The following is a 14,660-nucleotide window of genomic DNA, read 5'->3' as shown; positions in this document are numbered from 1 at the left end:
CCCTCTGTATATTACCCTTACAACAAAATATAAAAAAAAATGAAATAAATTCTCCAATTTCTTTGGCACACTTTTTTTCTTCCTTGTGTCTAGTATTCAGCCTGTTGGTGGACTTCGCTTTCCTTGTGGTTATCAGCTTTTCTTGAGGCTTCTTGATATGGCCAGTACCTCAATTCCCATCTCAGGCCCATCTGAGCCTAACATGCGTCTCAAAAGGAACACATGAACTCTCCAATCGGTTGGTTTGAGAGGGCAGAGAAAAGGTTCTGCCTTCTAGACTTGAGTCTTTGCATGCCTCCTCTCAATCAGAGGTTTGCTTTGGGTGGTAGATCAGGAAGAGAGTGTTTTGTGTTGCTTAGAGTCTCTGCAAGGGAACCTGAGTGTCAGCAGAACTGTGGCATGTCTAGAATCAATGGCTTTGCCCAGAGGGCCTAGCTGCTGAGATCCTCCTTTTAGCCAAGCCTCAACCAGGTTCAACTTTTACGGCCCATCCATTTTTTTTTTTTTAGTGTGGTTTCTAACAGACTTTTGGTTGTGTAATTCTAGGGTGCAGGCTAGCTGAGGATTAAGCTGAGATGTCTGAGTGTTGAGTTTGTCTTTGCTCAGTGCTGAGAGGCAGGGCCACCTCTCTCTGAGCCTGCTGGGGCAGGTTGCTTCCTCTATGTGGAGTTTTTGCTTACATCAGAGAGGAGAAATGCAAGGATATGATTCTTTTGCCAGCGTGAGAAATGTGGTTGCTTCCCAGGCCCACGTTCCCAGACTGTGTTCTGGCAGGCTCTAGGCCATTCCCAGAGATGGCATTCTTCTTGGGTAGTAGAGGGTGTTAGAAGTCTCCACTGGATAGAGCACACCACTCATGTCCCAACATGGAGGAAAAGTGTAATGTAAGCATCTGCAAGTATCTCTAGTCTCTAACTGCTCAGGCAAAACGCTGCCTGCCTGGGCCTCACCAAAACCGTTGACTCCCTAGGTTGCGTGCTATGTCTGAAGTCCACCTGCAGCTGCAGACGTAGCACCCGAATGGCTCCACCATGTGACCTCACTGAATCGCTCATTGCTTATGATAACAAGGCTAATGGCAAATGTAGGTTCTGTGAATTAGCTTCCTTGCTTAGGAAACTGCCTGGACAACTGCATGTGGTTTTTGCCTTTATGAACCCTGCCCTGCTAGAGGTGGAGGTTAGCCTAGAAGTGGAGGACTGGGAAGCTAAGATGGCTTTCTTTAAGTTATAGCTTAAAACTGGGTTCTTAGGATGTTTGTGGTCAGGGTGGGGGCAGGAGGCCTCTGAAACACAGACCATTAAGTGAAACTAGCAGCCAGGCCCCAGAAACTAGGCTGCAGGCCAGTACGAAGTGGGCCACCAGCCAAGGGAGGGTTTTCTTCCAGATACTGTTCTCTGGGAGGAAGGGAGGCTCTCTTCTGTGGGTGCTCAGGCGTTTCTGTGTTGTTTGGGATTGTCTGCGACGTGACAACGGGTCTCTGAATGCATCCGTGTCCTGCTGGGAAGTGGATTTCCATTCCTGGTCTTCAAGTTCTCTGTGGAGGTGAGTGGAAGCCCCTGGTCATACTGTCTCTGTTGCTTTTGTCCCAGCTACCTCCGGCTCCCACCACCGCTGCTCTTGCCAGAAGGGCCTTACATCTATCTTCTTAAGCAGGCTGCTTGTAATTTTCGGCTTTGGATTAATCTCTGTATAATTTTAGTTTACTTGGTGTGACTCTCTAATGCAGATACTCTTGTGGGACCCTAAAACATTCCTTTGTCAAAGAGAGCTCTGTTGGTCCCTTGTTTATTTTCTGCCATCTTGCTTTTTTCCCCCCTGAAAATCTTTTACCAGAATGGTTGCATTCTAGGTAGTTAATGTGCTGAGTAAAAAGGCTCTACTTTTTCAAGGTTTCTTTTTCAGTGGATAGGCCATAAGGATTTCCCCCATAAAAGTAGATTTCACAGTATAAAGGTTGTTGCTGTTTGTTTGTTTGTTGACCTTCACATTTAAATGGATCAAGGATTATTGCTCAAGTGAAGTGAAAGTGAACACGATTTATCTTGCTAGGTCACACACTACTTCACGCTGAGCTTGTGCTCATTATCTCTAAAACATTTGGCTTTGTCATGTGTACAACAAGCCTCAGGGAGCCAGAGAAAGGAGTTGAGGTCTTACAACCCACTCGGTGCCAGGTTTCTCCTCATGTGGATGAGGCACTCTCAGAAGACTTGTGTCATTTGTTCTATCTGCCTGCTTCAGAAACTTTATACACCACAGGAAAATAAAGGGACTGGAAACTAGTTTTCTTTGGTTCTGTTCAGTTTATACTTAAATACCAACCTTCAATTTGTCCAAAAAATTTTAACACATGACCATGAGTGTAGTCTGTTGTTTTTCTACAACTCATTTTGTTTTTATAGAATTCCCTAAGTAGACCAGGCTGAATTCCAACACACAATGTGCCTGCTTTAACTTTCTAAAGGCTGGGATTACAGGCATGAACAACCATATATGAATATCTGGAATATTACTTTAACCTCACTGCATCTCCCAATAATGAATAACTTTTGGTTAATCATTAATCAAGCAGGTAGGTCTATGACTTGCTGACTGCCCTGCAAGAGGAGAAACAGATTGTTCTCAGCCAAAAGACAGACTGACCATGAGCTCCAAACATACATATGTGACACTGAATGATGGCCACTTGATGCCTACTCTGGGCTTTGGCACCTACACACCTGAAGAGGTAAGTCATCATTTGGTGGACAGTTCCAAAGAAAAGAACTTCGGGTGAGAGGAAGTTGACCCGTGCTGTTAACTTATCCGTTTCTTGTACGAATACTGGGACTTCCCTGGTTCTCAGGTTTGTTTTTCGTTTCTAGGATAGAGCTAAGCCATGCTGCCACGTGGTGTGTGGGCAGTAGGATTTAATTATCTTGTCCGTAAAAGAATGGGTGGAGGTGGAACAAAATTTTACCTAGGGAAGAATTACATACACCAGGTTTGTTTGCTTGCTTTAGAAAAAAGAAACTATGTACTCCTAGATGAATCAAGAAAGGGGTAACCTGGAATGGGCATGGTGGCTCACACCTCTAATCCTAGCTATTCAGGAGGCTGAGAGCTGAGGATCACAGTTCAAAGTCAGCCTGGGCACTAGAGACTTTAAGACTCTTATCTCCAATTAATTGCTTAGAAGAGGGGAAGTGGTGCTGTGGCTCAAGGGGTAGGGCAATAGCCTTGAGCTGAAGACCTCCGGGATAATGTCCACCCAGAGTTCTAGCCCCATGACCCACAAATACATAAAAAGAAGTAAGTAACCTGATTCAAACATCAAGTGTGCAGAATTTTTCAGAGTATTATGAAGTCATAATCATCAATTATTTAGAATGCTAGAAAAATTATTCTATGAACAAGTTGCACTGCAAAGGGCAAGATGGAAGGAAATCATACTGCATTATCTCTTTAAAAAGAAGACTGGCAAGTCTTCAAGTACAAAAGCTTCTGGTCGACCTTTGTGAGAACACTTGGTGGTCAGGATGGAGGGAAATAGTACATCTTTCTGTCCTGCAGGGCGATCCAGGAACTGGGCTAAAGATACATTTGTTTCTCATGGCTGACTTCTGGCCTCCACCTTACCCTTTTCCCAAGACCTTTACATGATATCAACTATTGGAAATTTACCTGAAAGTATCAATGTGTTAGGCATCTTTGGGATATAATAAGGGGACATAGTAGCTACTGGTTCTTTTTAATGTATGTTCAAATAAACTTTCCACAGACCCCTTGGTTTCCCAATATAGATGAGTTCCCTGACAATTGAATCCATAGCTTTAGTTCCTGAGAGATTTTAGAAATATCCAAAGATAAATACTGAACCTGTAAGTCTTTGGAGAATGTAGGATGGAGGCAGGGGAGAATCAAGAACTCCACTATAACCACTTCCTTATAAAGCTTTTGAGTTCATTTATACCTGAGAAAGTCTGGCATGGGATCAGGGGAGACAAGTAAAAGGTATTATCTAATTTAAATATTTTTTAGATTAATTGGTTGACTACCAGCAATTAAAGATTGACTCATGTGAATGCTAGATAAGCACATTACCCTTTCATCTATGCCCTAAGTTCTACATTGTGTACTTTATTTTTTGGTCATTTATGGGGTTTGAACTTAGGACCTGGGAGCTGTCCATGAGCTTTTTGGCTCAAGGCTAGCACTCTCTCACTTGAGCCACAGTGCTACTTCTGGTGGTTAATTGGAGATAAGAGACTCATTGCTTTATTCTCCTAGGCTGTCCTCAAACTGTGATCCTTAGATTTCTTCTTTCTGAGAAGCTAGGATTTCAGTCATAAGCCACCAGTGCCTTTTGTAATATTTTTACTTAGTTTTTTAATTTTAAAAATCTTTTTAAGTGCAGTTTCACATCATTATCCCATTTTGTGGAACAAACAATAACTTTAAATTTAAGCCATATATATCTTTAACAAAAGAAGTTTTATTTTTATTTATTTATTTATTTTGCAATTTGGAATTCACAAAGAATTCCTTGATGAAGATAAATTCTTTTTTGAAAATAAATACGTGTTCACTGAATATTTTTTTCCTGTTAATGTTTAGTTTTATAAAACCAAGAGAAAAAGGCTGGAAATTTGACCTAGTTATTTAGTGCTTGCCTAAATGCATGAAATCCTGAGCTTGGTCCCTTGGTACCACATACACAGAAAAAGTCGGAAATGATGCTGTGACTCAAGTGGTAGAGTGTTAGCCCTCAGAAAGCTCAAGCTCAGTGCCTGGGCCCTGATTTCAAGCCCTAGGAATGGCAAAAAAAGAAAAAAGAAAAAAGGAAGAAAAAGATGTGCAGAAAAAGAGTTATACCACGCAGCACTCTTCATCTAAATGTCCATTTGGTTCTGTTCGGCACTTTTACTTTATCATAAAATGGAAGATGGTAGATTCCTCTAACCTGCTGGTACCGACAGTGGAAGTTATTTATGTTTCTTGTTTTCCTTTAGCACACTGAATTTTGGCGTGTCCTAGCAATTAGACTATGAAACTCGGGAAATAATGCACAACATTCTCTATAGACAGTATGCCTCATGTTGGTTGATAGTTGGGAGTATACTTCATGGGTAGAGTAATATAAATTTGCACCATACTTTTGTGTATTTTTCCTAAGTACCTTTCATGTCAATTTGGTGACCTCAGTATAATTATTGCATGATTATTCTTATATGCTGAGGTATTCCTGGAGTCTTTCAATGACAAAAATTAACTAGAATTACTTGATTTTGATGGCTTTTTATGATGCAAAATTCTTGCTTTTAGGTAGGTTAAGAAAAAAATTAAGCACACATTGATTTAATTCCAGTACCTCAAATGCAGAACTTGCCAAAGGTAAGTTCTGCGAAGATAATCCCATCTGCCTGTGCCCTCCTGGGCATGCACTGGAGATTATATCAAGGCTTAAAGAGAGAAATGGTAATTCAATGATCATTTCTTGTGAGCAGTTTGAGTGGTCCTTGGAAGGTTTTAATTACAAACTTCTAGTCCAGGAACAGTTCCCGTGGTTCGCTCTGCACTAGCTCTCATAATCTGTGTCTTCAAATACTACTTTTGGTTGTTTCCCAGCTTCCAAAGAGTCTGACTTTGGAGGGCGTCAAGTTAGCTATCGATGCTGGCTTCCGCCATATTGACACTGCTTATACGTACCATGTGGAAGAGGAGGTGGGGCAGGCCATTCGAGGCAAGATTGAGGAGGGCGTTGTGAAGAGGGAAGACATATTCCTCACCTCAAAGGTATTGTGTCTAATAGTGTGTAACTGTGCAAGCAAATGATGTGATGTTAGGAGCTGAAATTGTGTTATTGAATAAGTATTTCCTTGTGAAGTTTACTTATTGGTACATTTTCACTTGTAAGACCCAGAAAGAGAGTCACAGGGAGACATGATTTCCCATCTATTATGCATTTTAACTTTAAATTCCCCCTTACTTTTTTTTCTTTTTCTGTAAGTAAACGTGGCAGGGGGATTTGTTACATAAGCAAGCAAACAAGCAAACAGGCAAAATGTAGATAAACAGACAAATAGAAGGGTAAGGACACACTGGCAAAGTACGGTTGAAGGGAGATTGAGAGAGACATGCCTCATTTAAATGCTAGATTAGTTAGCATGGACTTTGAAATCCCAATAACCTTGATCAAAGTATTCAGAATTCTAGTTCCTTATTTAGAACTAGACAGCTTACAACATTTCTTATCACTAAGAATATTGGTTTTGAACGTTTCTGGATAATAAACAATATATATCAAAATTTTGTCCAGCACATATGAAAAGGTGATTCCATTCAACTGTATAATTAGAAGGTGCTAACTGCTTAGTTATACAACTAGACATAAACATAGTTCATGTGTTGAATGTTATTATTTCATAAAAATTTATCCCCTTAGACATTTTCTATGTTCTATGTTTCCGTTATATGAAGTGATAATAATTTTCAAACATACAGCTCACCTCAATAGGTCAGATCAAAGGAAAGCCAAGTTTGAAGGGGATACCTTTCACTGAGATGCAGAATTTCAATGAAGTACAAAATGTATTGATATAAGGTAAAATCCATGTCTTGATTTGAATTGCTATTTAACTTAGTGATATTCTGTTTTTCAACCTCTTCAGCTTTGGTGCACTTTCCATCGTCCAGAAATGGTCCGATCTAATTTGGAAAAGTCCCTAGAAAAACTACAATTGGACTATGTTGACCTCTATCTCATTCACTATCCAGTACCATTGAAGGTAGGCAATTTGTTTTATATATTTTTACATAAGTTTTATTACTAATTTTGATGGCATGAACATCAATTTTACTGAGTGTGGCTGTTTCAGATTTGTATGTACTGAATATGTGTTATTCATCTTTTTCACAACAGTGAAAAGAGCAAAGTCAGGAAATACTGAATTAAGAGTTTAGAAATAGACCTCAGAAGTGACTATTCATGTACCTTTTATCTGCATTATTACTGATTTTTTTAAAAGTCTGAGCTTTTTCTATTGGTGCTAAATATGACTTTGAGAGAGTTCAAACTTCCTGCATCTCTTCACAGTGTCTCTGGATTTTGGCCATCAAAATCATTTTTTGTCCCAAATTTTTATTGACAATCTTTTGTTCATAGACCTTCCTTTGGATTCAGGAGTATCCCAAACAGTACTGGTTGCTTAGGCAGGGCCATCAGTAGGTATGCTTTGCTGGTAGACAAGATGCTGAAACTATTGATTTCTCTGTTAAAACAAAACAAAGGGGGCATTTCACAGAAAGAAGCTTTAGGAGCAAGCAGAGAAAAACGCATGGATACACTGGACATGGAAGCATTTGATAATGTAGTTACTTGGTTGAAAAGAATGGAAAAAGCCAGAGATATTCTGTATGACCTCACATGCACGTCTTTTGGGGGAGAGTACTTCATAGTGTGGTGCTCTACTTATTTTCATGTGTTCTCGGGTATGGGCGGGAGACCTATGATTGGATGGGATTGATGTGGTGGCTTCTTTTCCAGCCAGGGAAGGAGGATTTTCCAACAGATGAGCATGGAAAGTCCATGCTGGACACAGTGGATCTCTTGGCCACTTGGGAAGTGAGTATTGGCGTGAGAGACAACCGAGGAAGCTGGAACAGGCAGAGCTGGGTCAGGTTTCCATGTGCAGAAATGGGACGGACAGCCTTGGCTGTATTTATAAGGGGCTGGAGTGGTTGTGAAGAATGCACTAATGGAATGCAATAGTGAGAGACAGAGAAGAAGAATGGAAAAAATAGAAAGAGGCATCTTTGGTCACATACATAGCAATGTTTCTTTTTGTATCAAGATAATATAGGAATTGTTTTGGTGTTGTTTACTATCTCTTTGACTGTTATTAGCATTTTTCTTCTTCAAAATGATTTCTAGTTAGTTTCATGATCACTTTTAGGTAGCGCTGCTTCCTCCTCCTCCTCCGCCTCCTCCTTCCTCCGCCTCCTCCTTCCTCCTCCTCCTCCGCCTCCTCCTTCCTCCTCCTCCTCCGCCTCCTCCTCCTCCTCCTCCTCCTCTTCCTCCTCCTCCTCCTCTTCTTCCTCTTCTTCTTCTTCTTCTTCTTCTTCTTCTTCTTCTTCTTCTTCTTCTTCTTCTTCTTCTTCTTCCTCCTCTTCCTCTTCCTCTTCCTCTTCCTCTTCCTCTTCCTCTCCTCCTCCTCCTCCTCCTCCTCCTCCTCCTCCTCCTCCTCCTCCTCCTCCTCCTCCTTCTTCTTCTTCTTCTTCTTCTTCTTCTCTCTAGTTCCATTGCATATGCTAGGCCAGTGCTCAACTACTGAACAACACTCCCAGTTCCTGACTCTGTGTGTGTGTGTGTGTGTGTGTGTGTGTGTGTACTGCCACACATGTGTACAAGTGAGTCTTTATAACCTCTTCTCCCCTAGGCCATGGAGAAGTGTAAAGATGCAGGGTTGGCCAAGTCCATCGGGGTGTCTAACTTTAATCACAAGCAGCTGGAGATGATTTTGAACAAGCCAGGGCTCAAGTACAAGCCTGTCTGCAACCAGGTGAGCTGCTTCATTCTCCTCTAAATCTCACATTTGTTTTCATGCTTCAGTATTTCTGCCCGATTTCTTTTTCCTCTTCCCAATCCATCTTACTTCTGTAGCACAAAAGATTTTAGAAGAATCAAAAGATATGCAAAATGCTCCGTTATAGTTCTGCCAGTAAAGGTTTAGTGTCCCAACGATATGATTCTATATGATTTATTTAGTATTCATCTGTAAAGAGCTATAAATATTAGAAATGTAAAGGTGCAAAGGAGAGAATTCTGTATGATAAAAGTCTATGGAAACAAAGCAAGGCATATAAAGATAGAGAAATATGTGATCAGTTATTGTTAGCTGCTTGTGTGGAATTTGAATGCTTCTATCTGTTGAACCCAAAGTTCCCAATCCCCCCGAAAGACCACCAGAGTCCATGACCAATGCAAGCAGCAAAGAGCCGTTGATTAGCAAGCTTGAGCTTGGTCCTCCATGCCTTAGAAACCAGTGGTGCTTAGAGGCCCCGAATACAGAATTAGCACAGCTTTTACAGTACAGAATAAATAAGTTTTTTTTTTCATTCTCACAGCCTTAGCCTCATGTTTTGGTTAACTTTTACATTGGAACACTCCTTCATTTCTTATCGGCTTAAGGTTAGGATGGCCTTGCTAGCTGTGGAACACAGCTGCAGTCCTAGAGATGACCTTTGAATGTCCTTGCCAGGGGTCTGAGTAAACAACTGATGGAGCATCTTACAGTTCCCCTGAGAAGAGGCAGTTAGGGGGTTTCTCAGAACTTTACAAAATGGAGACTGCTTAGAAATAACTTTTTACTGAAGTTCATCAAACTTCAAAATTAATTTAGGCCTCACACTCTCCTATGTCTTTTATTCTCTGGTTTTCATAGTCTATATCAGAGGCACACATAAAAAAATAAATGATGAAAGTCCTGCAGGTTAGACTGCTCATGTTGTCTGTTTATGGTGATGCTAATGGGTATTACTAATGCATGAAATGGACCCTGGAGGGCTTATCACAGAATGTAGTGAGGGCTGGCCAGAAAACTTCTTAGCTTCCCTTTGCTTTCTGACTTCTAATTTTTTTAAAAAAAAACTTTATCCTGTTCCTGATTCTGTACTGTCATTTTACTTTTTAACTTCTTCCAGTAATGGAGTGAGGATCTTTGATTGGAAAACACAGGTTTCAAAATACAATGATACAACACATGGAATTCCTAATATAAATATTTACAAAGTTAATGGTATCATTTTAATAGATAATTTTATTCATCCTCTTTCGCCTGTATCCATAGTGGATTTCAGTAGATTGATCTGCATTCCTTTCTTTAGTATTTTGTTGAATTTTCACAATGAAATTTATAGACATATCTATTCCTTTTAAAGACCACAGGGGCATGTAAGAAGGAAGATATTCTCTTATACATAATCAATTATAATTCCCTATGAGTATATCCAAGATAATTAATAATAACTTTCTTACATCATTTAAATCCAATGTACATTCCTATTTCCCATGGGTTTCTGAATCAGCTCTCATAGTTCTCTTTCCAAGCTCTAACTCTCATCTATACAATCCATTTTGTGGGCTTCTTAGGCTTTTTTTTTGCCTTGAACTTAGGGCCTGAGCACTGACCTTGGGTTTTCTCAAGACTAGAGCTTTACCACTTGAGCCACAGCACCACTTCTGGCTTTTTTATGGATATAGTACTGAGGAATCAAACCTGGATCTTCATGCATGTTAGGCAAACACTCTACCACTAGGCCAAACTCCTGGCCCTTAGGCTTTTTTTTTTAATACTTGAAATACAGAGCCAATAGCTTTTTACATATTCCGGTTTATTACATTTTTGTCTTATGGCATCCGTGAGTTTTTAACATTTTAAGTCTTTATCAGAATAGACTTGAATTTGGGGGTCGCAAATGTCCTTTAGAATATCGCATCTCTCAAATACTACCACAATAAGGAGAATGTCATGAAATGTTATCCCACTGATAGTGATATTTGTTGTCTTCATTTCATTAACTAGTCCCAGCCACAACTCTTCCCTGAGAATATATGGTTTCTTGTGCAGTTCGTACTAGCTTCGTGGCTGATACTTGTCAAGAGTGAAGTTCTTATTACACAGTGAATTTTTACATGGTGAAAGAGTGATTGATGGATAACGATTGACTTTGAGTATTAGATGTCTCATTGGAGTTTGTGAGTAATGATGGTTTTAATTAAAATTAATCCATTTACTTTTCTTTGTATCATGCCAACCAATTACTCATTACCTCAAGATAAGTGACAGTTATTTCTGAAAGGGAGATACACTGATATATTCCAATTAAAAATCACTGCTCTCAGAAAGGAGTTAAAGTAATTTTATCCACCGAGGGAAATGTGCTTGTTGTCTTTGAAGGACGTTTTTCTTTGAGCTGGTGGTGACATTGCATTTTACTCAATAAATCATAATGGAGTTTACTCTTTATTAGTGTACATATAAGTCAGACCAAATGTCACCAGCAAAAGCCACCAAACTTGTCCTTTTGTCCCTTACTTGGGGTGTTGTCATGAATCATTAACCAAACTCTTGTTTTATCAATCATTTCAGTATGAGTATAATGCCATGTAAGTCTGCATTACTATTTACTTTTGTTTACTTTCTCCTTAGTGCCAATATTGAGATCCCATGTAATATGTTACTCATTTTTTCATCTTTTCATTATCTTTAAGTAGTTGTCCAAAGTAGGTGCCATATCACAAAGCAATTACTGAAGACCAGGCATTGTGATCAGGGTGAACCTTTCAACAGCCTCGCTCCCTTCCACTCACCCCTCCCCTCTTGTCTTAATCTTGTGGCATGCACCATGAACTCTTGATGAGTTCTCTCCATCTTCCCTATTCATTGTCTACTCCTCTCCTCTCGTCCTCACCCTGAGACACCCATTTCCTGGTGCCGAGCTGGCTGGGCTTTGACTCAGTCTTTCTAAAAGATTATATTACTTGAGCTCTCCAAAGCCTCTTTTATACTTTAACTCATTTGTCACCACGGGCGTGCCACCCAACATGCTCACTTACCATTTAAAAGGACAATCTGTCTATCACAAGTGAAGGAAACCATGTAGCCCTTGCTTCTCGGGGTCTGACTTACTTTATCTGAGATGATTCTTTCCCCAAGTCTTTCCATTTCCTTACAGATGGTACATGATCTTTCTTTCTGAATGATGAGTAAAGTTCCATTGTGCATGGATGGCCCATCCTCTTCCATCTTGCCCGTTTCCAGGTGGAATGTCATCTCTACCTGAACCAGAGCAAGCTGTTGCATTTCTGCAAATCAAAGGACATTGTTCTGGTTGCCTATTGTGCCCTGGGATCTCAGCGACCTAAACGATGGTAATTAGTATAACTTCAAGTTTGCCTCAGCCACAGCCATGGCTGCACTGCATGGTCCTGTGTGGGCGCTTTCAGAGTTCTTCTGAGTTGGGTCAGGGCAGAATGCACAGTTCCGTGCTGTCTAGCAAAGTCCCGTGGAGAGTGGGAGCTCTGGCAGGTCTGGGGAGCTTCCTGACCACCCCAGAACTTCCTCTGTGGACTCAGCATTGCTGCCTTTCCTTCCAGGGTGGACTCGAGCGCTCCAGTTCTCTTAACTGATCCAGTTCTCGTTGACATGGCGAAGAAGCACAAGCGGAGTCCAGCGCAGATCGCCCTGCGGTACCAGCTGGACCGCGGGGTGGTGACCCTGGCTCAGAGTGTCAAGGAGAAGGAGATCAAAGAGAACATCCAGGTGATGAGGCCGCCGTGGGCGTCAGGTCTCCTGCATAGACTCCTTTCCAGGGGCCTGTGAGCGCCGTTCTAGTGTCATTTTAGCCCTAATATTTCCTGTCACTAACTCAAGTGAGAGACAGTACAGCCCCCTCCATGTGGGACTGGAGAGGGCAAAGATGTGCATTTCAGCAATAATTCACCAGGCTGTTGTGAGGATACATTCTCTCTCTCTCTCTCTCTCTCTCTCTCTCTCTCTCTCTCTCTCTCTCTCTCTCTCTCTCTCTCTCTCTCTCTCTCTCTCTCTCTCTCTCTTATCCAATTTCAGAAAGTTAACCAAGATTTAGGGACCCATTTGTTACACTGTTTTAGCTTTCATTGAAAGTCATTTTGATGTTTAGGGTGTCCTAAATTTAATCTCAAAGGGGGTTTTTAGAAAATTTTTCACCTGGTTAATAGGTTCTAGAAAATGTAAGACATTTCAAACATTGTGTGTTTTTGAATCTGATTGATTATGGTTTCCAAGATTGACAAAAATCCAGGCTGATTATACTTAAAACATCTACTTGCATTGCAGGTTTATGAATTCCAGCTGACTCTGGAGGATATGAAAGTCCTAGATGGCCTGGACAAAAACTTTAGATATGCTCCTGCTCCATTGTAAGTAACTTTGTCAAAGATACTGCATCAATTTATTTTCTCTTCAAGGCCTTTACTTATTAGTGTATGCTTGTTCAGAACCCAAACACTGCCTTGGCTCTCGAAAAGCAAGTTCTTGGAAGCAGAGAACTGAATATTTGCTTTCGCATTTCTGAACTATGAATTTTGTAATGTGGAGAATAGAAATACTTTTGAGAAGAGAGATACCAAACCATGGGAAATGAAGGAGGTGAGGTTCAATTGTCGAGGAAAATGCACAGTCATAACAAAAATATTAATTCTTTTTACAAGGCTTAGTTGTATAGAATATGATATTGAACATGGATTCTAAATGAGAACATCTAAAGAATGTGTATTCCATATGTCTGTGGAAATTTTACTTTTTATTGGAAGTAAATGTTATAATGCTTGAAAAAGGATTTGACTTTTAGAATAGCCTGTGGTCAAAAATTAGGAGATATACATGCATATATATGTGATGGTTATAGAGAAAAATAGAGGGTAGAGACATCACAATCAATCAGCTGTACTCATCACGTATTAAATGTTTTGACAGGTGCTTGCTGATTTTTTTATCACTTTATTTTTGGTGTTCTTCATTGGAAATCTGTTAATCATATGGTAAAATCTTTTGTATGCAGAAGTATCTATCTTAAATGATATTCTTTCAATATCTGAATCTCTCATAATATGTTTTGTGTGATGGAGGAGTAAAGAATAAAGGAGTGAAATTACTAACAGTAAATCCCACACTTTCCAGTAACTTTCATGCTGATAAAGGATAGACTTATTTCTGTACTAAGCATGATAAAAGCAGTGTCTATCCTCTTTGGAAATGAAGTAGAAAGGACTATATTCTTCCTTTGTTTGCTTTGGAAGATGGACAGAAACAGGAAGAAAAAGAATATGTACCAAGGTTGGTCGATTCTGAATTGTCTGACATTCTTCCTAAGCAAGAGAGTATGACAGGACACATTTTGTTGTTATATTGTAAAAGCATGTCCAATAAAGTCATGTTCATAAAAGTTAGAACAGCAAATTCTTTACCTGATCAGGATGTATAATGACTTTCAATCGAATAATAGTTCCATGTAAACATGGATTTGTAAACATGGATCCTAGAGCTTATGCTATGCATTCTTTCTCTTTGCAGCCTTCTTGATCACCCCAATTATCCATTTTCTGATGAGTACTGAAATGGAGGCCTGTGTGATGTCTTCTCCTGTGTGCAGAGGGGCCTGGAAGTCCTTGTGGTTCTGTCCCTTGGATTTATCTGTTTCATTCCATTCGTGTTGCTTAGTGGTTGCCCTCAGCGGAAGCTGAGACCCCCAGGCTGGACGAGAAGGCTGTACATTGTCACCACTGCTTGAAATAAATACAAAATTGTTTTCCTAACGCTGACTTTGTCACTTGTGTGTTTTGTTTCCCTCTCACCTTATAGAAATAACTAAAACTGATTTAGCCAGAAGTCCATAAACAGGAATCAGGAGACCATGCTGAGCATTTTCCCTCTGAGTCCAACTTGGTCACCATTAATTTGAGAAGACTGAAAATCAGCTGGAAGATTCAATAATCATGCAGTCTTATTTTTCAAAAAGGATTAAATTTAAGTTTTCATTCATGATTATTTAGAATACATATAGCATGACATTACATCATTGTCTAAAACATTCATTATTTTTAACTATTATGTTATACTCACTTCATAATATCCTTC

The 14,660-nt window shown here is 40.0% G+C and overlaps 1 protein-coding gene across 2 annotated transcripts; it reads left to right on the top strand.

The window, feature by feature from the left end:
* The first annotated feature begins 1,385 nt into the window (after positions 1-1,385).
* Positions 1,386-14,339, top strand: LOC150045873 (prostaglandin-E(2) 9-reductase-like). Of its 2 annotated transcripts, none has more exons than XM_090318821.1 (10): positions 1,386-1,545; positions 2,576-2,731; positions 5,611-5,778; positions 6,654-6,770; positions 7,529-7,606; positions 8,421-8,543; positions 11,805-11,914; positions 12,140-12,305; positions 12,861-12,943; positions 14,097-14,339. In XM_090318821.1, the coding sequence occupies exons 2-10, from the start codon at positions 2,648-2,650 to the stop codon at positions 14,137-14,139; spliced, it is 972 nt and encodes a 323-aa protein (XP_090174947.1). In that variant the 5' UTR covers positions 1,386-1,545; positions 2,576-2,647; the 3' UTR covers positions 14,140-14,339. The 2 variants fall into 2 exon arrangements, with proteins under 2 accessions (XP_090174947.1, XP_090174946.1); XM_090318820.1 differs by having other exon boundaries at positions 2,573-2,731.
* Positions 14,340-14,660: the final 321 nt, after the last annotated feature.

Source organism: Megascapheus bottae, chromosome 26, assembly GCF_031878675.1.
Source record: "Megascapheus bottae isolate mThoBot1 chromosome 26, mThoBot2.hap1, whole genome shotgun sequence".
Taxonomy (NCBI): domain Eukaryota; kingdom Metazoa; phylum Chordata; class Mammalia; order Rodentia; family Geomyidae; genus Megascapheus; species Megascapheus bottae.
The sequence above is the reverse complement of the archived record's forward strand: the minus strand, read 5'-3'. Positions and strand labels throughout refer to the sequence as shown.